Genomic DNA, 21,278 nt, shown 5'->3' on the forward strand with positions numbered 1-21,278 from the left:
TACTTGCCTGGTGCCGCTCTAAGCACCTGCTACATAGTTGCTCCTTTTATCCTCAAATCTACAGGAAGTACACACCATCACGATCGCCATTTTACAGCTGAGGAAACAGGCTGAGGGAAGTTAAAAAACTCGCCTGAGCAAGCACAGCTTTCAGGGAGTGGACAGAACTGGTACCCAGGCCTCGCTCCAAGACCAAACCTCTTCCCTCTCCTCGGGATGCCTGGGGGCTCCTGCAGGTCTGGGCCTGTCTCCTGGGAGATGCCCAGGGAGTGTCTGCTGATCAAGGGAGCCACGGATGCTGCGACTGCTCCCAGGCTCTGTCTGGCACTGGCCTACGGAACACTGATGAAGATGGCTCTAACGGGACAGAGGGACAGGGAAGGCTCAGGGGCCCCTGGCCCTGCTGGAACCCAAGGTCCCCTCAGGCCAGGCACTGCTTCTTGGGCAGTGTTCCTCTTTGCTCTGACCTCCATAAGCATCTCCAAGCACCCACTCCTGGCCAGATCCAGAGAGGAGGCAGAAAAGGTTGGGCCTATATCGGACAAGGTGGAGCAGTTCAGGGAGCCAGGGAGGAGCAGCCGCGGGGTGCAGGGGGAGAAATTTCTAGCTGCCTTTCTGTGCCCCTATGTCCTCATCTCTAAAACACTCGCACTGCTCTCAGGGTGGCTGTGGGGTTCAGGTCAACATGGGGCAGAGTGCAAGGCCCAGAGAGAGATCGGGTTGAGTGTCAACTCAGATTGGGGTCCCTGGCCTGCAGCTCAGGCCCTGCCGCTCTCCTGGTTGTGGTGGGACCCCTGGAATGGGCTGGCTGTGAGTTCTGCTGATGTCGTGCCCACAGGAGGAACATCACAGCCAGAAATGCTGCTGGGCCTGCAGCGCCGTCTCCCTCAGGCCTGTTCTGCTCCTAATCTGGGGCCCTGGACTTGGGAGTCCACAGGGCTGGGACCTTGGCCCAGGCTTTGCTCACTGGCTATGTGGCCTCCCTTCTCAGGGCCTCGGGGTCTTCATCTGTGAAGTGGGGACAGCTGCCTCCCAGGGCTGTGGGGAGACTCACTGGAGAGCTGCCTGGAAAGTCCCTTGCAAATGACAGAGGGGTTGAACAGTACTGGTGAGGCAGGAGAGCTGGGGCAGAGGGAATAGGCTGAAGATAAACCCCCAAGGCTGCCTGAGGAACAGTGGGTGCCCACAGCCGGGGCAGCCAGTGGAGCTTCCATGAGCGGGGTGGGGTGCATCCCACACCCTCAGGACCGGTTTCAGAGGAGGCTCGTGGTCCTGGGGCTCAGCCAAGGAAGAGGGCAGGTGTGGGTTCTGCCCTAACGGAGGTTCCTTCAGCCCAAGCAGAACCATCTGTTTTAGGCACAATAATGCCCCCTTAAAATGCCCACATCCTAATCCCCAGAAACTGTGACCCTACCTGGCAGCAGGGACTCTGGCAGAAGGACCACGAGACGGGAAGTTATCCTGGATTATCTGGAGGGGCCCAACGTGATCACAGGGGTCCTTGAGAGTAACCAAGGGAGGCGGCAGAGGTGGGTCAGAAACAGCGGTGAGGACTGGGGTGGGTCAGGCTGCTGGCTCTGAAGGTGGAGGAGGGGCCGCGGGACAAGGAACGTGGGCAACTCTAGAAGCTGGAAAGGCAAGGAAGGGGATTCGCCCCTGGGGCCTCCAGAAGGAAACAGCCCTGCTGACATCTTGAATTCAGCCCAGTGAGACCCAGGTCAAATGTCTGACCTACAGAAGATAATAAACCTGCATTGTCTTAAGCAACTGAGATTGCAGGAATCTGTTAGCAGCGACAAGAGGAGCGGAATACTGCACCTATCCTAAGCGTGCTCCAGGGAGACGGGCTTGACTGAGGACCTGGAGCTGACCAGCATGGCGTGCTGCACCCCAACAACCTTGCCACAAGCAGCGTCCCGGGGGCCTGAGGTAAGCTCCCATGATGCACCTTTGCTGGGTACCCAGATGTTTCATGTAAGTCTCCTAGATAATTGAAATTTATCACTTTAACCTGCAAATCCAACAATTTTAACTGATTGAAATGGGAGTCTACAATTGGTCACACATTTTGGGGCCTCTTTAAAGTAAACATAGTTACTCTGTTCTTCACCTGGGCTCAGGGACTGGGGTGATTATGACAAAAAACAACTGCCGGGCGCAGCTGAGAATCCAGTGGCCCAGGCCGCTGTGCTGGAGGTATTCTCTCTCTCTGGCCACACTCTAGACTTACAACTGTGCCTCCTGCTGAGGGCACCCCCCTCCCTCACTGGAGCCAGAATCCCGGCTCGGTCCTGCTCAGCTGCATGGCTGGAGCCCTTAGCCCCTCTGAGCCACAGTGTCCTCCCCTCCGTGGTTTCTAAGAGATGGCCACTTTGGCTTGAAGGTTCCGCCAGGGGACAGGGGTCTGAGCATCTGAGCCGCTCTCGTGGGGAGCTGGCCAGTGCTGCAGTCAGAGGCACAGACTCTGGAGCCAGAGTGGTCCAGGGTCTGCCTTTGCTGTGAAACTCCTTGGTGTCTCACTTTTCTCATCTGTCACTGGCCCTTCTGCCTGTGCCTGTCCTACCCTTCCCCCCTCCCAGAACCCCAAAAGGGGCTCAGGCTGCCCACAGGCCCAGGATCTACTGGGACGAACTGCCTGTGATCTCTCCCACAGGCCAGCAATCCTGGCAGCGTGAACAGATGAGGATGACCCAGTTCTGGGCCCCTCACCATCTGGGCTGCTCTCCCCACGTAGCGACTGGCTCTGAATGTGATGCCCCGGTGCACCCGACCAGCATGGGGCAGGACGGGAACGGTCACCTCCCTTACTCTCCATACCTTGCCTCTATTAATACAGCATGGGGCAGGACGGGAACGGTCACCTCCCTTACTCTCCATACCTTGCCTCTATTAATACAGCATGGGGCAGGACGGGAATGGTCACCTCCCTTACCTTCCATACCTTGCCTCTATTACTACAATGTGGGGGCAGCCACACCTCATCAGGAGCTACTAAGGTTAGGGCCTGAAGTCCAACAGGATCCTGTGTCTTTACCCCACAGGCTGTTCTTAGAGGAGATGGTGCTAAGAGTGATGAGCTTGTGAGAGAGGCTCACTTGTGCTCTAGACTTGAGGCCCCCAGACTGACCCTCCTCAGAAGCCCGAGTCTGGTTCCTAGTTCAGGGGTGAGGCCTTGGCTATTGGCTCTCCCTTTGCTTTGTGTTGGAGGAGACTGGAGAAGTCTCTTCTGTCTGGGGCAGGACAAGTTCTAAGGGGTGGTATGGGAGGATTCTGATCATCACAGAGGTGGGGGTGCAGGGGAGGGTCCCCCCCCAGATGCCTGGCACAGAGATCTCCTTGATCTGTTCCTTCAGTCAGTCAGTCTCCCAAACCCAGGCTGAGGCTACCTGCATTCTCAGGGCCTCCCTCCTCAGCTCCTGACCCCGCTCCAGGGTCTGGTTCTGGGCCTTTATCCACTGACTCTCATTATTGAACGCAAGCACAGAGGCCCTCCTCCCCACCCTGCACTACCCATTTACAGGATGCCAACCCAGCGCGGTCCTCTTCCACCACCCATCCTCTTGCTGGGAAGGTTGTGGGGCACCTGAGGGGCCCCAGCTCCTGGTCCTGCCTGGCTGTGGAGCTCTGGCCTCAGAAGGTACTTCTCCTAGTAAGTGAGACCGAGGGCCCTGGGCCCCCTGAGAGCTGAGAGTGGCCTCAGAACACTGACATCTCTGGGGCTCCCTCCACCTGCCCCCAGCCACCCTTCCAGAAAGTCCATAGCACTGACTCATGCCTGCCTGGAGGGCAGTGGTCATACCTGTTGGCTGTGGCTGAGACTGGAGGCTCAAAGCCAACACAATCTGCCATCTCCGGCTCTTCCGAGGCCAACCTGGACTGTCCGAGTCAACAAGACAGACCTGTCCAGAGAATTTGCAGAGAACTAGCTTCCAGCCTGAGCTTGCCCTGTCTGCCTGTGTGACCAGAGGTGAATGCTCTGACCTCTCTGGTCCTTACTCTTTCCATCTGAGAAAGAGGGCCACACCTGTCCTGTCCAGCATGGACTTAGGGTTCATAGAGCACCATCAGCCAGACCCATGAGCGCCTCGAAGCCCCTAAGGAGTGAGCAGGCCTGAAGCCTTCTCGGCAGCACACAAGGCCATATCCCCCGTGGCCCCCAGACCTCCCTCCTGCTTCCTCTCTAGATGCCTGGGTCCCCCCGAGGTCCACAAGAGGGCCATGAAACAAAGCCACCTCTCTGGGACCTTCAGGCTCTGACCTTCCCATGGCCCTGCAACCCTGATGCTTGAGACAGCCCACACTGTTAGGACTTCTGGGTAGAGCTCAGCCCTGCAGGGTGGTGTGTGACCTTGGGCAAGCCAGGGCACCCCAGCGAACCTTAGTCTCTTCTTCAGAGAAATGGAGACTGCACTCCCTGACCTCATCGCTGCAAACACTGGTGTGAGCTATCTGAGAGCCATTAAGAAGGTCGTGACAACCCTAGGCGACCACAGCTATGCTCAGGAGGTCCTGGGCAGCTGGCGAAGCCCAAAGGCCAGCAGAACAGCGAAACTGACTGACAGAGAAGAACGAGTAGATGAGGAAGTCTGCTTTCCACTGCGCACACACTGAGCTCTGTCCAAGAGCAGTGATTTTCCTCTTCCTTCTCTTTCTCCTCACATCGGTCCCTGATCAGCCCTGCCAGCAGGCTTCCCAGAACACCCTGAGTAGCAGGTGGCTTTTTCCGTGAGAGGTCCTGGAGGTCCTGACTGGTAGCTTCCCTCCCAGGAGAGGAGATGGGTAAGGACTCTTCTGCCCAGACCCGTCTACTCAAATGCCCTCTTTTGCGGCTGAGTCTCAGTGCTGCTGAATCCTAACTGTGAATGTGGGTGTTTACGCAAGTGGGGGAGCTTTACGGCACAGGTCTCCTTACACGCACAGGCCAGTGGATACTAGCCCTGGGTTCTTTGCTACAAACACACAAACAAAGAACAAACGTGTTTGATGGAGGGTAAAAACTTTAAAAAGGAAAAAGTGAGTTCACACCTGGAGTGGAGCCCCCCGCACTCACACGACACGTGGGACTGCACACACGTGGGCACACCCCACAACACAGACATATGCGCCCACATGCACATGTCACACCCACACACAGTACACACACGCCCATGTCCACATGCCAGTGCACACCCGAGACACACACTTGCACACACATGCACACAGGCGCACATACACACGCGCAAACACATGCACACATATGCAAACACACGCACGCACACACGTGCACACACACGTACACACACACGTGTACACACACACACGTGCAAGTACGACAAAGGAAGTGGAAGAAAAGTGTTACCCATGAGTAGCCGCCGTTTCACCCGCTTGTCCACATCAGCTACTGACGTGGCATTGAACTGAGAGCGCTCAATTGCAGCCTCATCCTTCTCTAAAACACAAGTAAGGGACAAACACGGAGCCAGTGGTTAATGACAGCCCACTTCCCGCGGCCCAAGACAGTCAGCCTCTCGGCGTGGTGCACGCAAAGCCAACACAACACGCCGGCCAGCTCGGCATCCTCGCCAAGGGGCTAATCCCAGGAACCTCCAAGGTGGGGGTGTTCAGGGCAAAGCAGAGAGGCAGCGAGGGCAGGGGCGGGGGCAGGGGGACGTGCAGGAAAGGAGGAATGACCACAAAGTGACCTGGGACACAGAGGGGGCCGGGACTCAGGGCCCATGGGCAAGCAGACAGAGGAGGAGGCTGAGGTCAGGGCAGACAGGACTTGTGTGCAGAGAGCCACAGAAGCAGAAAGCACCACCAGGGTGCTTTATGGTGCTTTACGGAGACACAAGTGATTACAGACCCCCGTGGCTCAGGCTGGAGAGGCAGGCACAGGACAAGGCACATGACAAGGGGACAGGGCCACAAGGTCCGGTGATGGATGCACTGAGACAGCAGAGGCTCTGTCACAGGGATGTGAAGGGGTGTCAACACTCATGCAAAATTAAGAACAAAACAGCAGAGAGAGAGACATACACACACACACACACAATGGATCCAATAGAATAGACAGAAAAACCACGGGATCGATTTGGGCAGCGCTGGTTGCCTGCTTGTCTATAGAGGACTAGGGCTAAACATTCAAGTGCTCAACAAGGGGATGCAAAGAGGGATCCCTTATTTTAGGAGCATGCAGGGGACAAGTGGCCCTGAGCGGGCCAGGGAGCATCCTGGCTATGCCAAGAGGCTTCCTGTGGAGGGGCAGGTGAGGTTAGCTGGGTTGATTTTCTTTGCTCAGAGGGAAATGTGTGGAGACATTCGTTCCCAAGGGGGACACGGATGAACAGTGGGCGAAGGCAGGTGAAGGCATCTCTTCCTGGCCAGGAGTGGAAGTAGCAGCAGCAGGGGCTGGGTAAGGAAGGTGATTTCTAACGAGAGGGGAGGGAAGGTGGGGCTGGGGAAGTTACTTTAAAAAGGAGATCCAAGCAGGGGCCTTCACATGCAGTAGACATCGAAAAATAAAAAAGGAAGAAAGGATGATTCGGTGGACGAGACAAGATGTGTTAGACAAAGGCTGGGTGTGTCTGGCCCGGCAGCTCTTTGCACTGCCCCTGTGGCCGCAGAGTCGGCTCCAGCAGAGGCGGCAAACCCTGCGGGAGACCTCGAGCAGACGAGACAGGAGGGAGGCTGGGTGGCCTGGGAGAGTCCCGGGCCGGACAGTGGAGGGAGAGAGGCCGGAGGAGAAGAGGTTCTAGATGGGATCAGGCTGCAATAGAGACACTGGTTTGAGACCGGGTTTGGCTTTTAATTCTTTTTCAATTGGTTGGTTGGTTTGGTTTGGCTTTTGGCTCTGAAAATAATTAATGAACGTCAGTTATCAGACAAGACAGGCAATCAGGGACCATCACCAGAAAAGCAAGATAAATGAGATAAAAATGAAATATAAAACGGTTGTCTGAAAGAAGAGACCACACAGAGGAAGGGAGGGCCACCGCAGGCAGCAGAACCCGTGATGACAGCCCCGGACTACAGAGGTGACAGCCTGGCACCCGCCCGGGCCCTGCTCCCTGAGACCCAAGGGAGCAGCGTCCTGGGGGACAGAGCGGGGGTTGGGGCACACCCTGGCCTCATGGGCTTCTGTCTGCCGACCAATCCTTTCCTGTCCCCTGAGTCTCCCTCAAGAACTATCTTCCAGATTGACAATAAGAAATGGGGCCTAAAAAAATAACTGACTTGTGTTGGGTTTCTAACGTTTGCCAGCACAGGGAGGGTTGAACTCTGGCACCAACTCTGAAACTCCTCCCTTTCTCAGTTAAAAAATTTGCTGTTATTTATTTATTTATGTATTTATTTTGAGACGGAGTTTCGCTCTGTAGCCCAGGCTGGAGTGCAGTGGCCGGATCTTAGCTCATTGCAAGCTCCGCCTCCCAGGTTTACGCCATTCTCCTGCCTCAGCCTCCCGAGTAGCTGGGACTACAGGCGCCCGCCACCTCGCCCGGCTAGTTTTTTGTATTTTTTAGTAGAGACGGGGTTTCACCAGGTTAGCCAGGATGGTCTCGATCTCCTGACCTCGTGATCTGCCCGTCTCGGATAATCACAAATATTCAAGCTTCCTCTTGGAAATAGGGACCAGGAGGAAGGAGGTGACGGAGACTCAGATCAAGACTCCGTGTGACAGGTGAGAGGTGGGCTGGGGCAGCGGCGGGAAGAGCGGACTTCAGGTTGGGGAGAAAGGCCAGCAGGGGCCCGGCAGCTCGGAGAGACCAGCAGTGAAAACACCACACCCACGCAGGGCCCACACTGTCCATCTCCCCTGGAGGTTAGTCAATGACCACTCAAAGCAGAGTTCTGAGGAAACCTCTCGGTTTTCCAGACGGCTGTGGGCAGCTCCCACGACTAACGTGGCTGTGTGCAGTTACCTGAATCTGGCTGTTTTCCATATCGGGGAGGAAACACCTGGGCTTCTGGAACAGAAGGTCTTAGGTGTGTATACCTCCCTTCTCCCCACACACCCCCTGCCTGGGGCCACCCCTCACTTCCAGGACGAGGATGTGCAGAACCCCCGCTGCTAGGGAGCCCACGTCAGGTGTCGCCAGGGAACACAAAGCAGAAGAGCCTAGTCCTGGGGGCTGCGGACCCAGAGAAGCCTCCCCAGAAAGCTTCCCCAGGGGTGCCGGCCATCCCCACCACTGCCATGGGCTTGCCTTTCCTTGCTTCTCTGAAGCTTTCCTCCAGGGAACCCGGATGTGGCAGGGTGCTGGCCCTGCTGGTGCACGCATGGGGGGTGGGGGCGGGGGGTGCCAGGGTGGTGTGCGGCAGAGGTGCCTACTTACCGATGCACGTGCGACCGTCTGAGTGGAGGGCGTACTTCTGGTGGCAACCGCACATGGGGCCTGTGTCTGTGTCCTCACAGCTGTGCTGGCAGCCTCCGTTTCCATAGTTACAGGTTACTAGTTAGGCCCAACGTGTACACATGTGTGTATAAACAGAACAACAAAAACGATTAGTTTGTCGGTGTTGGCTGCTTCCTTCAGGGTTTGGGGAAACTGAGGCCTAAGAGCATCAGTGGGTAGGGTCATGAGGCTCGCCGGGCAACGGGTGTGCGTTTCCCTGCACTTCAGCCCCTCCAGGGACCAGGCCTGGAGTCACTCACTCCCTATAGCTGAACTGGGGTGGGACAGAATGGACTTGGGGTCATCTAGGCTTTGATCAGAGCAGGCACAGAGCTGATGCGCTCAGATGGCGGTAGATGAAGACAGTTTCATCCTTCCCAGGCTGCAGGACCCTTTACAGCCGCCTATCTCAATGGGGCAAATGTTTGTCAATGCCAGGATGTACTTGTCAAGCTATCGTGGGAGGGACAAGGCGGCCCGTGGTTCCAGGTGATGCTCATTTCCTTAGTTCTGGCAGAGCTTTCCTTCCTCTGTCTGTCTTGGGGCGTGTGGATGTCTCCACAGACGTCCCCTCTTAGAGTCCCAGGGGCCATCTCAAACTCTATCCTTTCAAAGCCCTAATCCTCCGGGAGCTCGGCAATGTCCGAACAGACAGACTCATGCAAATTAATGTCATCTGAGGTACGGTTTTGAAAATCACCTAAATAATAACCACGTTCCACTGTTTTCAATGCCTGTGGCCTGGAGGATCTGGTGCCTTTCAGCCCAGAATCTCAACATGTTTCACAACATCAGCAATCTGGGTTGGCTGAAAAGGGGGCAGAACAAAAAGGAGTCTGAAGTAGATAAAACTACAAATTCAAGTTTATTTAAACACATGGTCCGTTTCCAGGGTGAGAGAGATCTCTAGAGGGGAGCAAGGTGACCCAGGTGCTCCCCAGGGGGTGTAGGGCCCCTGCCTTGCGATGCTGGTGAGACAGCTGCACACCCATCACCTGAACGCAAATGTGCACGACGACCTCAGTATGGGGCGTGTTCTTGGATACTTTAACCATCTGTCCAGAATTCAAGCTACACTCTAATTTATTATGCAAAACCCTAATGATCAAATATACAAAAATAAATCTCAGACCAAGTATGGTTAGAGGGGGCAAAAATCCCAAATCCTGAGAGTTTGAACGAATTCTGTTCTATTAGGTTGACCCCTGAGCACAGCTGGTACCAGAGGGAGGTCAGTTGGTGGCAACTCCCAGAGAAGGATCTCAAACATTTCAGAACTGACTTCTCAGCTCATCTCCTTCACAGAGACTGACGCAGAGCCTTCCTGCCCACCTGTCCTGAGTGACGGGGCGCCTCAACCTTGGACATGTGCCATCTCCACAGCGGGTGAGGAGGATGTCAAGAAAATGGCTTGATATGGGGACAGGTGTCTGCTCAGTGCCTCAGATGCTGTAACCAGAGGCTCTAAGTGGCTGCTCCCTCTTCCATAGGTGGCCAAGGACCATCCAGAGGAGGGAACTGAGGACCATCCAGAAGAGGGAGCTGACTTCTAGGGGGAAATTTCAGGGACCTGAAAAATGCTTCCAGAAACACAACTGGGCTTCAAGCACAAAGCCCTCCAGCCCCTTCTCCTCAGGAGTGACTCTTCTCCGGGGTGGAGCTGACACCCTGGATGACGGCTCAACTTTCATCTCTCAACGGCTTGTCTCAATGGCCAGGAAGGAACCCAGGGAAGCCAGCGATTCCGGGAGGCTGCAGCTCCGCGCAGATCTCAGGCGATGGGGAGAGATCCAGGTGGAGCCCACTTTGGGCTGGATGTTGTGTGCCTTTCTAGGACCCAGGAGATTCCTGTTTCAGAGTGGGCAGGGTTGCAGCTGGGGAGAAGGCCGTTCTTTTTGAGCTCCAGGCTCCTGGAGATAGGCTGTGTCCCAAAAGTGACTCTAATGAGGATGGAGGCCTGTCTGAGGTAACTTGAGGGGGATGCAATGCAGGCTCTGGGGCCCTTGTTCCCTCCACACAGTCATTTGTGCGTCTCACAGACCCCCAAGGGTCAAGCCTTCGAGTACTGGAGAGTCTATGGCTTATACACAGAGATGTCTGAGCTCAAGCTCTGGTGAGACGGACAGAAGGATGGAGAAAACCTCCTCTGGCCCCAGCCCTGGAGTGGGTCCTGGGCTCTGGATGGATGATAGCTTGGTTCAGAGCCCTGTAGTCCTCTTGAGCCACAGAGGCTGGTTGGTTAAGCCAGGCCTCAGCCCCCAACCCAGCTTGAGATTTGGAATTTCCTGGAAGGCAAATGACTTCAAGGACTAGAGCGAATGCCTCAGAGCTAACTTTATCCCAGCCTTGCCTCATGAACCTCACAGAAGCAGCCAAAGCTGGGCTGGCTGGGCAGCCGCCTGTGCAGGCCCTTCACCGGAGGCCTCAGGTCCCGGAAATCACATCAGGCTCTCCATACCTTGGTGATATTCAGCCACCCACGGAGAGGGTGGGACTGCTGTTTCTCAAGCCAGCACATATTCCAGGCAAGGGTTGAGCCCTTCCCTGGCGGGGGCAGCTGGGGTGAGGATTGTGGGGGGTGTCCTAGCTGCTCACAGGGCCCTGCCTAGTCCCTGACCTCTCACATCAGGCTGGCGCTCAGAAGATGCTCTCTGAGCAAACTCCTCCTCCTTGTAGTGCTTGTACTATGGGGTCAGGGAGCAAGCTGGCCCCAGCCAGGCCGCCTGCAGCCTCTCCCTGGCACTGGCTCAGGGCCTGGTCAGAGCAGGCCCTCGGCCTGTCTTCTGCCTAAGGGAATGCACTGTCCTTCTGGCCAGGGCTGTCCACCAGCCCTGCTGACTCCATGCATTTGTGACCTTGGTCTTTCTCATGAGGAAACTCAGATCACACAACAGGGGGGACTGGGAAAGCTGGAGTCAGCATCTTCTGTTCTGAGGTGGCCGGGGGCGGAAGACTTCTCTGCAGCTAAAGGAATCCATCTGGTGTGGAGAGGGGGCCTGGCTGGAGCCCCGGGGCTGGAGGCTGGCACTTCCAATGGAGACTGCCACTTTTGGTCCTGCCCTGGGTGACAGTATACAGGCTTATCTTGGCCATCCCACAGCAAAGAGCCAGGAACACAGAGAAAGGTGGTCTGCCTCTCGGACCACATCTGGGGCAGAAGGAAGCACCTCCACTTTGGAGAATGGATGAATCACATCTGGTGTACGTGGGTCCCCAGGGTCTTGGTGACTGTTCTAGGAGACCATGAGTTGGGAAGGGTGTGGCAAGGCACCCACAGGACAGCTGATGACAACTGAGAGGATCAGTGACTGTGGACGATGGACTCTCCACAGAATGATGGGTGGAAGAACGGTCATTTTCTTTATGACAGCAGGGCAGCCTCGGTCTCTCATTTCCACAGTTAGGGTGAGGACCACCTTCTCTGTTGGGAGTTGGAACTGGACACTTCTCCCTAACATTTTTCTGCATTAGAAAGTGGGCTTGAAATGAGGCACTTGTCTCTGGCCAGAGATGGAAAGTGCTTCCAGCAGTCTCCTTTGGCTCTTTGTAAAAAAGGGCAAATATGACATCACTTTGGCTATCCCTGGTGCCCTCATCTTCCACGAGGAGAGGCCCATCCCGCCATCTCCCCACGCAGCTGTGGGGAGGATGCACTGGCTCCCAAGCTTCTGAGTTCAGCCACTGTTCTGCTTGGTTTCCTGGCTCCTACTCCTACTGGGGGACGGGGTGACCCCATTAAGAGGCTGGACTACACGTGGGCCCTGTAGGCAGACCACCAAGCAGATCCCGAAATGGTATCTTTGGCCAGAGGCCTCATTCAGCCCAGATCTCCCAGAGCATCACCATCGGCAGGCAGCCTTGCAGGGGTCAGATTGTGAGTTCTGATCTTTATATTTTATTTCAGACATGCGGTCTTGTTATGTTGTCCAAGCTGGACTCAAAGTCGGGCTAGAGTGATCCTCGCTTCTGCCTCCCAAGAAGTTGGGACTATAGGTGTGCAGAGTTCTGATCTTCGGTCCCGGAAAAAAGGTCAGCACAGCCCAGAATGGTGCCACTTCAGAACCATACTCTTTTCCTTCTTTGTACTACTCATTACCAGGGGCTTCCCAGGCCCATCGAGAAACCTGGTCCTGTAGACCTCTGTGCCAGGCCCCACCATTCCTGTTGCAGAGCTTAGGCTCAGGGGCTGCCATAAGATCCAGCCCAGCTCCTGGGGCTACACTGGTGGTGTCATGCTTGGTGCGGAAAACCCCAAGGCTGGGGTTCACAACCCTTATCCCTTATGCCCTGTCAGGACCCTTCCTTAGGCCCTGCCCTTCTCTCCACCCCATGGGGCTGGGGACCCTCCCTGGCCAAAGCCCAGCAGACTGGACAGACCCTCCAGAAAGCAATGGTAGGAGACGCATGGGACGTTTGACCCATTTGTCTCCATCTACCTACGTGTGCAGTCCTTCTGGTTTTGGGCAAGGTCAAAGCCGGGCCTGCAGTCGCAGGCCACCCCACCTTTGGGCGTCTCCCGGCAGATGTGGGCACAGCCATGGTCTTTGTTCATGCAGTTCATACCCTCTGGGAAGAGAGACAGACAAGAGACGGGTTGGGGACCAGGCAGAGAGGGATAGAGAAAATTTCAGACTGAAAGGGGATAGCCAATGATATGTAACAATCAAACGGGCTATCATTACATGTATCATGCACACACACGCATGTGTGTACACACACATATGCGTGTGTGCAGCAGCCATCTACATGGATATCCCTCAGGGAGAAAGCAAGAGCATGGTGCCTGGGTCTAGATTCAGACTTTGCTCTGTGGGTTGCACTGTAAATGGTACCTGGTGACCCACAGAGACCAAGCTCTTACTCTAGGTCAGATTGCAGCGCGTGGTCTGAGGAACTACTTTTGTGTCAGAGTGATTTGCTCCCCTCTCCTGAGCCACCCATGGTTCTAGGGTACCCCCACCCACCCAGCAGACTGGATCTCCCCTCTCTGTCTGCCCGGAGTGGCTCATACCCCCTTCCGTTGACCTCAGCTGATGTTTATCTTCCTGGTGATTTGTGAGGCGTTTCCAGAATTTATGAGGTCAGGGGTCAAGTGAGAGGTTGTAGGTCACAAGTCCATCAAGAGGCCAAGGCAGATGAAAGGGAAGAGCCTCTGTCTGCCACCCCACCGGCTCTGTGACCTGCCTTCCACCTCCACCCGCAGGAAACTCAGGCAGGAGCGAAGCCAGCTCGGGGAGCGGCAGTGAAGGCTCCGGACGGCGAACACGCACAGGGCGACCTCCTTCCCCCGGGACACACCGGCCTCTTGTTCCAGAGGAGGACTGGCTCAATCCTGACCCCGTCCACTTTAAATACGGGTATGCAGCAACACAGAATAGATTTAAAAACACAAACACCCTGCTAGTTGTAATAAAGATAAAAACGTCTGAAGTTAAAAGTCAAACAAACAAACGGAAATGAGGAAGCCTGCATTTTGCACAGCACCGTGACTCCTGGTTTCACCTGATTTTGTGACTCATATTTCCTCACCTTGAGTTTCTCACTAATCAATCCAATTGTTGGAATGACGCAGAGTCTAACTAAGCAACGAGTGAACAACGGAAAGCGCTGTCATGCTGCTGCCCTGCAGAGAAGCTGCAAGTTCACACGGAAACACCCTTTCCGTCGGCTCAATTCCAAAAGAACATCAGCGCCTGAGTCGCACAGATAGTGGCGTGCGGTCAACGCTTAACAGCCAGCGGGGGTGGAGGCTGATTTGCAGTATTTAACAATGTATGTGGGATAAATACGCCAGCGATGGCTCATTTCAAAGTACCAGGGAGATGTCGCCGAGGGTAGAGCTGGGAACAAATGTGCACAGTTAGCTCTCGCAAGCTGAGACCAGCCAGCCATAGCACGTCTCTTTCTTAGAAAGGTCATTGTAAAGTCAGGCAGATGTAGGTGTGAATCTGGCTTCCTTCCTGGCTGCGGCCTTGGAGACAACTGCTTCCCTTTTCTGAGCCTAATCTTAGAATGGGCACAATCACCTCTGTCTCATGGAGGAGCTGTGCAAATTAAATCCAGTTACAGACAGGAAATGCCAGGCAGTAAGAGATGAGGTCTGTCTGTGGGGGCACTGGCTCCTGAGGCCGGTGTCTCTCCTGCAGGTCTGGAGACAGCGTGGCTCCTCCCTGGGGCCTGGCTGGACCAGGCGACCCCCTCCTGAGAGGCGACTCTTGGTAGAGAAACCTCAGACTACCTGAGACATGTTCATTCCCTCATCAGGTCTTCTGGGAGCCTCCTGCCCTGGCCAGGGTTTGGCCAGTGTGTGGTGGCCAGCAAGCTGTCTCCCTGACCATCACTGATGGCTGTTGTCAGCGGTGGGCTGAGTCCAGGGTCGCCCCCCTCACTCCCTGTTCATTTATCTTCCATGGCTCCTTGCTGTTCCAGCTTCTTCCCAGCTGCACACACTCCACGGTTTGCCATCCCACAATGCCTGCTGAGCCGCCCTCGAGGGTGCCCCATCTCCCCTTGCTGCTCCTTCCTCCTGGGCCAGACACCCTCTCCTATCTTCCATAAACTAAATCCTAGGCCTCCCTCAAACTCCACCAGTTCCGCAAAGCCTCCTGGCTCCTGCCTTCTACTCCCCGTGTCTCCCCATGCCACCACCCATGTGACATCCTGGGGCTGTCCTATGGCCGGCACAGGCGATCAATGCTGTGAGCAGATCTGTCCTTTCTTCCTGAGCTGGGAAGAGCCCACGGGCCCTTGTTTGGCTCAGGATTATAGATGATGAAGAAAGGGAGATTGAATTTCCCTTCCCAGCCAAAGAATCACAATTTACAAGAAGCCTTGCTAATCATCACCAACCGTATATTTGTCACTGGGGAGCTGATCCATGCCGGAGCCCCGGGTAATGGAATATTAAACTCTAGAGGTCATTCAGTTTTCTCCCTCATTGTGGACTTGCCATTAAGTGATCTTTCTTCTTGAGTCTCTAGAGACTTTAACACCGAGCCAAGATGTTGTTGTTTTCTTGGTGAAGGACACTTTGGGGATGTAATCTAGCGTGACTATGGACAGCGGTAACCCACAGTCAATAAGACGCTAAGCAACAGAATCGAAGAGCTGGGAAGGGTGAGCCCCAGGTCCTATCTGTAGTCAGCTGGTCTCAAAGGTTGCTACTTTACCTCTCAACAACTTGGGGAAGAGGGTGGAGCCCTTCATCTCCCACCTAAAGAGCCTGAGGTAGAGCTGAGGTCCTGTGATTAGCCATCCTCACTCAACACCCCAAGAAAGGCCCCCTGCACGCTGCCTCTCACCCAGCACCCCCAGCGTGGGAGCCCCCACTGGCTCTGCAACGGAGGGCAAGGGACAGGCCAGTGACTGTTAGTGGGACTGGCTTCAGGACCTCTTTACATTCCTGACAATTATGAAGGAGGTCAAATCGCTTTGATGGACATGTTTATGTGTTACAGCTATCAAGACTGGCTAGATATCACAGAGAGAAATTTACATTTACTCATTAGCTTATTTAAAAACAAGACAACAAACATATTTCATGTGGGCTGGGTGCGGTGGCTCATGCCTGTAATCCCAGCACTTTGGGAGGGTGAGGCAGGGGGATCACCTGAGGTCAGGAATTTGAGACTAGCCTGGCTAACATGGTAAAACCCCATCTCTACCAAAAATACAAAAATTAGCCAGGTATAGTGGTGCACGCCTGTAATCCCAGCTACTCAGAAGGCTGAGGCAGAATTGCTTGAACTCAGGTGGCGGAGGCTGCAGTGAGCTGAGATCGCGCCATTGCACTGCAGCCTGGGCAGCAGAGTGAGACTGTCTCAAAAAAAAAAAAAAAAAAAAGAAAAGAAAAGAAAAAAAGTATTACATGTTAGCACAACCCATATATTTGTATTAAAAACTATACTTTCCAGAACGGGGTGCCCTGAGATGCAGCAGTCAGGCCCGCGTGAGCCAGGCTCACCTGCTGCATGGTGAGGCTGCAGTCAGGCTGGAGTCTGCTCAGCTTGAGTGCTTCTGGGGCACCTCCTCCCCGAGAAGGGTGGTCGGGGGAGCATCACTATCACATTTTTTTTTTTTTTTTTTTTTGAGACGGAGTCTCGCTCTGCCACCCAGGCTGGAGTGCAGTGGCTGGATCTCAGCTCACTGCAAGCTCCGCCTCCCGGGTTCACGCCATTCTCCTGCCTCAGCCTCCCAAGTAGCTGGGACTACAGGCGCCCGCCAGGTCGCCCGGCTAGTTTTTTTTTTGTATTTTTAGTAGAGACGGGGTTTCACCATGTTAGCCAGGATGGTCTCGATCTCCTGACCTTGTGATCCGCCCGTCTCGGCCTCCCAAAGTGCTGGGATTACAGGCTTGAGCCACCGCGCCCGGCCTACTATCACATTTCAAAATGACCCTACAACCACTGCAAGGATGGCTGCTGCTGCCTGGCCTGGGGGCTGACTGTGGCTTCCCAGGTGCTCATCAGCGACTGTCAGCTGCATCGCTTTCACCTCCACGTGGGGGCAACACTGGCTTCTGGAGGCCACAAGCAGGCAGGCGCCGTGGCTGGAGAACCACAGAGGGTCAGGGTTGGACCCCTGCCTGCAGCCCATCTTGTCTATCCATCCTACAGAGACAGAAAAAGAGCCCCTGAGGCGGGAAATGAGTGTTCCAGCACATATAGCAGGGCTGGAACCTGGGCCACTGGGCTCCCAGCCTAAGCTCTCCTGCCTTGGGGTCACTCGGCTACACCTGTGGCACCCAGATGGCTGACAGGGAGCAGACATCTCCTAGGCAGAACAGAATTGGGAACGTGGTGTAGAGTGGGCGACTACACAGTGTCTGTTACTGGCCACTGTTTCCAGACTTAGGAGCCCAGCGAAATCCAAGGCCAGTTCAGATGCTGTGTCCGCTGAAGCTCTCCGAGCAGCCCCTCCATGAAGCGCACACCCTGGCTCCTCTTTTGACCTTCCACAGCCATCACTGGCAGGCCCTGAGGTGAGGACGGAGCCTCAGCTCCCCTGCGGCACAGGATGTCCATTTTCTCAGCTGTGAAACGGGGATGTGATAATCTTTGCCCCTGAGGGTTGCTGGGAAGCTCAAACAAGGTAACGATATCAAGGGAGGCACAGGGAGGGTCTGGGTAGAGCAAGGCTGCTGCGACAGCACTCCTATCTGCCCTTGCTTCATTCTGCCTCGTCGGAAATCGGAATAGTTGCTTCCGTCACACTCTTTCCTGCCAACCGTGGGTAACCGGATGGGGAGACCTGAGTTTTATTCTTTTCAGTATCACAAGTACCCAGCACAAGGCCTGGCAGAGGGTTAGGGATCTGCAAACAGTGGGTGAAAGAAGGAAAGGGAAGAATGAGTGGGGAAAGAGAGGGGAGAATGGAGAGAGGAGGGAGCAAGGAAGGAAGAAGAGAGAAATAAAGTCTCCTATTCGGAACAGATGAAGCCTGTTGTCTGTTATTTTAGGAGGCAAGGCTAAATTTTGAAAACGCTCTTGCGGCATCCCTAGTTGCGTGTGCTAGAAACACAGTGCTTTGGACGCCTGATGTGGGAAGTTCGCAGCACATGTTAAAGGCTCTGAGAAGTCCCACGGTCACTGTGGAACAGTCCCTTTTTCCTCACTTAACACAGCATCCTGGACAGGAAGAGGCCCCAGAACTAGCAGGATCTAAGGATGGCCCATTCTAGCTCCTCACCTGACAGACAAAACACAGCGACACAGGGACCAGGGTGGCAGGCTGGGGCAGGGATAGGGCACTGGCCCCACCCACTGGAGCACCTGTGGTATCCTCTGTGCCTCCGAACCTCAGAGACAGAGCAGGTGGCATGCCCTCCTTGTCCTCTTCCAGAGGGGCCGTCTGAGGGCACTGAGCTAACGGAAGGAATGCCAACTCATCCCCTCCTGCAGGTGGTATTTCTGGATGGCGGCCGGGGCCATGAGGGCCAAGTCGAGATTTGAAGGGGAAAAGGTGAACCCTGAGGCATGCGAGGTGCTTGGTTCCAAGCCCTTCTGCTCTAGGGATGGGCCTGGATTCCGGATGGGAAAGGAATCTGTGGGTCTGCGACAACACCTGCTCTGCCGTGACCTGGGAAGGACTGCCCTAGGCCTCCTCCAGCTCCCCTGAGCCAGTCAGGCCCATGCAGCCAGCGGCAGCTGCAGGCTGTGTCCACTGATGCCAGCCTGTGAGCTCTTCCAGAGCAGGGGCCGAGCCCACTCAGGCTCAACCCCAAGCCCCAGGCCCAGAGCAGGCTTCTGTGAGCCTGAGGGCCGGAAGGGCCCCAGCTCAAAAACTCCATCCTCCTGTGGCTCCCTGATTTGTGTCACGTCTGCTCTTGGGAGCCATAGGACAGCTCCCTTGACCTAGATATGGGGAGAACCATGGAGAGGCAAGTTCAGCAGACAGCCCTGCTGGTCTCCCCTTCTTGATGGGAAGTGAGATAGAATTTCAGAGTCATTCCCAGAAATTCTGGTCTTCAGAGGCCTGATGCCCGTCAGGCCAGGCGCCCGCCAGGTCGAATCTAATCTGATCCAACCATCCAAATCCAATTATATGCTGCAAACTCAGACCAAGTGTCTCCTTGGTGCCCAAGATGGGCCAGGGAGCAAGGAGAGGACAGATGCTCTGCTGCCACAATGCCAGGTCCACATTCAGGCTGCCACTTGCTGCATGACCCTGGGCCAGCCCTTCACCCCTTCACCCCTGAACCTCGGTTTCCACCTATGTAGAGCTGGACAATAGTAGCAGCTGCCTCCCAGAGTGTGCTAAATGTGCAGCCCCAGTCTCTGGGTGAGTGAGGTGCTGGCTAAGGGCACAGATAGGCTGTTGTGGGACTTTGTCCTGGCCAGAAGGAAGCCACAGGGGAGTTGTCAGTAGGGGAGCGACACGCTTGTGTGTCAGAAAGATCTCTGGAGGTTGTGTGAAAGATGCCCTCGAGGGCCAGGACTGCAGGCCAGGACAGTGGAGAGGCTGTTGCTATCACTCTGAAAGGGACAAAGTCTGGTGGAAGGGCAGTGGTTATGGGGACTGGGAGGAGGGCTGGATTTAAGAGCTGCTTCTGAGTTTTCTGGAAGACGTGATGTATGAACTTGGGCCCTGACTATACTCTCATTCACTTGGACCCTCACAAGCCTGAGGAGCGGACACAACCGTGCCCACCTTCAAGACAAGCAGACGGAGGTTGGGACAGCGTGGGGGAAGATGTGCCCCAGGCTGTGTCTTCTTCTCCAAGTGGCCGGAGCTTCCTCCCAATGGGCCCTCCCCCAGGTCGCCATCTCCTCTGGACTCTGACAGGCCCCGGCAGCCCTTCCCCACTGGGGCCTATCTTCCCCCAAGGCCTTTGGTCCTTCTTGGGTACTCCACTAGAGTTTTCGCGGAGAGAAACGATGGCACGGTCTGCCTGGCCCTGAGCCAGTGCGTACACCACATCCTCTGCAATGCAAAGTTCACGGATGCATCTCAAGCAGGGCAGCGCGGCCCAGTGTGTTTGTACTTAGGAGCGGGGCCTTTCTTGCCGCCACGGCCGGATAACAAAGCTGGAATGTGTGCCTCCTGAGGGTCGTTGCTATGGCGACTTCATCAATAACATCATTTTCTGCGTCCATGTCCCTTAAATACATGGGAAGGGACGGCAAGCTGGGAACGGCAGAGCAGGGAGAAAAGAACAATCACCTTGCTCCACCCTTCCCCCTCAACTTGGGAGGAAGGGATTTTCCTCCCTTTGCCTCATCAATAGAAAATTATGGAGCCAAGAAAGAGGTTGGAGCCTTGGGGGTGGCAGTGGGAGGCGGCGGCTGCCTTCCCTAACCCTGACTCCGCAAGCTGTCCAAGTCATGCAGGGAAAAACAAACACGAGCTCCCACCAACATTGAAGGGGGGCTGAAGGGAACCGGGGGAAGGTGGTGCCCAGGGGGAAGGGCGCAGAACAGCTGTAGGGTGCGGGCTGGTGGGAGAGATGACGATGGCAACAGTGCAGCCTCCCACGTTCATTGGAGCTGCCTGTGCGCCAGGCCTGCCACAAACCAGACTCCTTACCTCACTGATTCCCCGAAAAGCCCAGGAGGGGCTGTGCACAGGCTGAGCATCCCTCATCCGAAAATCCAGAATCTGAAAGGCTCCAAAACCCAAAGCTTTTTGGGCATTGACATGATGCCACAGGTGGAGAATTCTATACGTAAGTACTTCACACAAACTTTGTTTTATGCACAAAATTATTGAAATGCCATGTAAAATTGCCTTCAGGCTCTGTGTACAAGGAGTATATAAAACAAAAAGCGCTCCATCTTTAGACTTGGGTCCATCCACAAGATACTTCATGATGTATCTGCAAATGTCCCCACATGTGAAAAAATCCAACGCTGGAAACACTTCTGGTCCCAAGCATTTTGGATAAAGGATGCTCAACCTCTATTATGTCCACTTAACAGATGAGAACACTGAGCGCACAGAGGTTAGTGACTGAGGTAAGGTGAGGGGGCTGAACCCAGCGGACAGAGCTGGAGCCGCAACACACTGTCTCGCCAAGGCCATCTCCAACGACAGCTTCTCCAGGGTGACGATTCTGATCCTGCCCTGCCAGTCTCCTCAGATCCATGGAGAGCCCCCCATGGGCTGGGAACATACCCTGCGGAGCCAGGGCCTGGCAGAGACAGAGAAGCCTTTACAACATCGCCCGGCAAGGTAAGTATCTTTATCCCCGTGTGACAGAAGCTCTTCAGAGAAGTGAAGCGATTTGCCCATGGTCACTGATTAGGACATGCGAGGCAGGTAGAGGCAAAACTGAAACCCAGGTCTGTCTGACTTGAAGACCTGCCCTTCTCCAGTGGCAGAGGGAACTTTCTAGTGCATAAATCTGACTGTCTTCCTACTGTAAACAAAACAAGCAAAACAAACAAAAAACTCTTCGATGCCCCGGCA

General features: G+C 55.1%; 1 protein-coding gene across 2 annotated transcripts in view; it reads right to left on the reverse strand.

Moving 5' to 3' along the window:
* Positions 1-21,278, reverse strand: part of SCUBE1 (signal peptide, CUB domain and EGF like domain containing 1) — a 145,986-nt gene that overhangs the window by 49,543 nt on the left and 75,165 nt on the right. Inside the window, exons 5-7 of one of the 2 annotated variants that reach the window (XM_030915690.1) lie at positions 12,813-12,938; positions 8,313-8,429; positions 5,339-5,428 (exon numbers count right to left, since the gene is read on the reverse strand). In XM_030915690.1, the coding sequence (XP_030771550.1) occupies positions 5,339-5,428; positions 8,313-8,429; positions 12,813-12,938 (333 nt within the window). The remainder of the gene's footprint in view (positions 1-5,338; positions 5,429-8,312; positions 8,430-12,812; positions 12,939-21,278) is intronic. The other variant, XM_030915691.1, reaches the window with a different exon arrangement.

The sequence above is a fragment of the Rhinopithecus roxellana genome, chromosome 13, assembly GCF_007565055.1.
Source record: "Rhinopithecus roxellana isolate Shanxi Qingling chromosome 13, ASM756505v1, whole genome shotgun sequence".
NCBI classification, from domain to species: Eukaryota; Metazoa; Chordata; class Mammalia; order Primates; family Cercopithecidae; genus Rhinopithecus; species Rhinopithecus roxellana.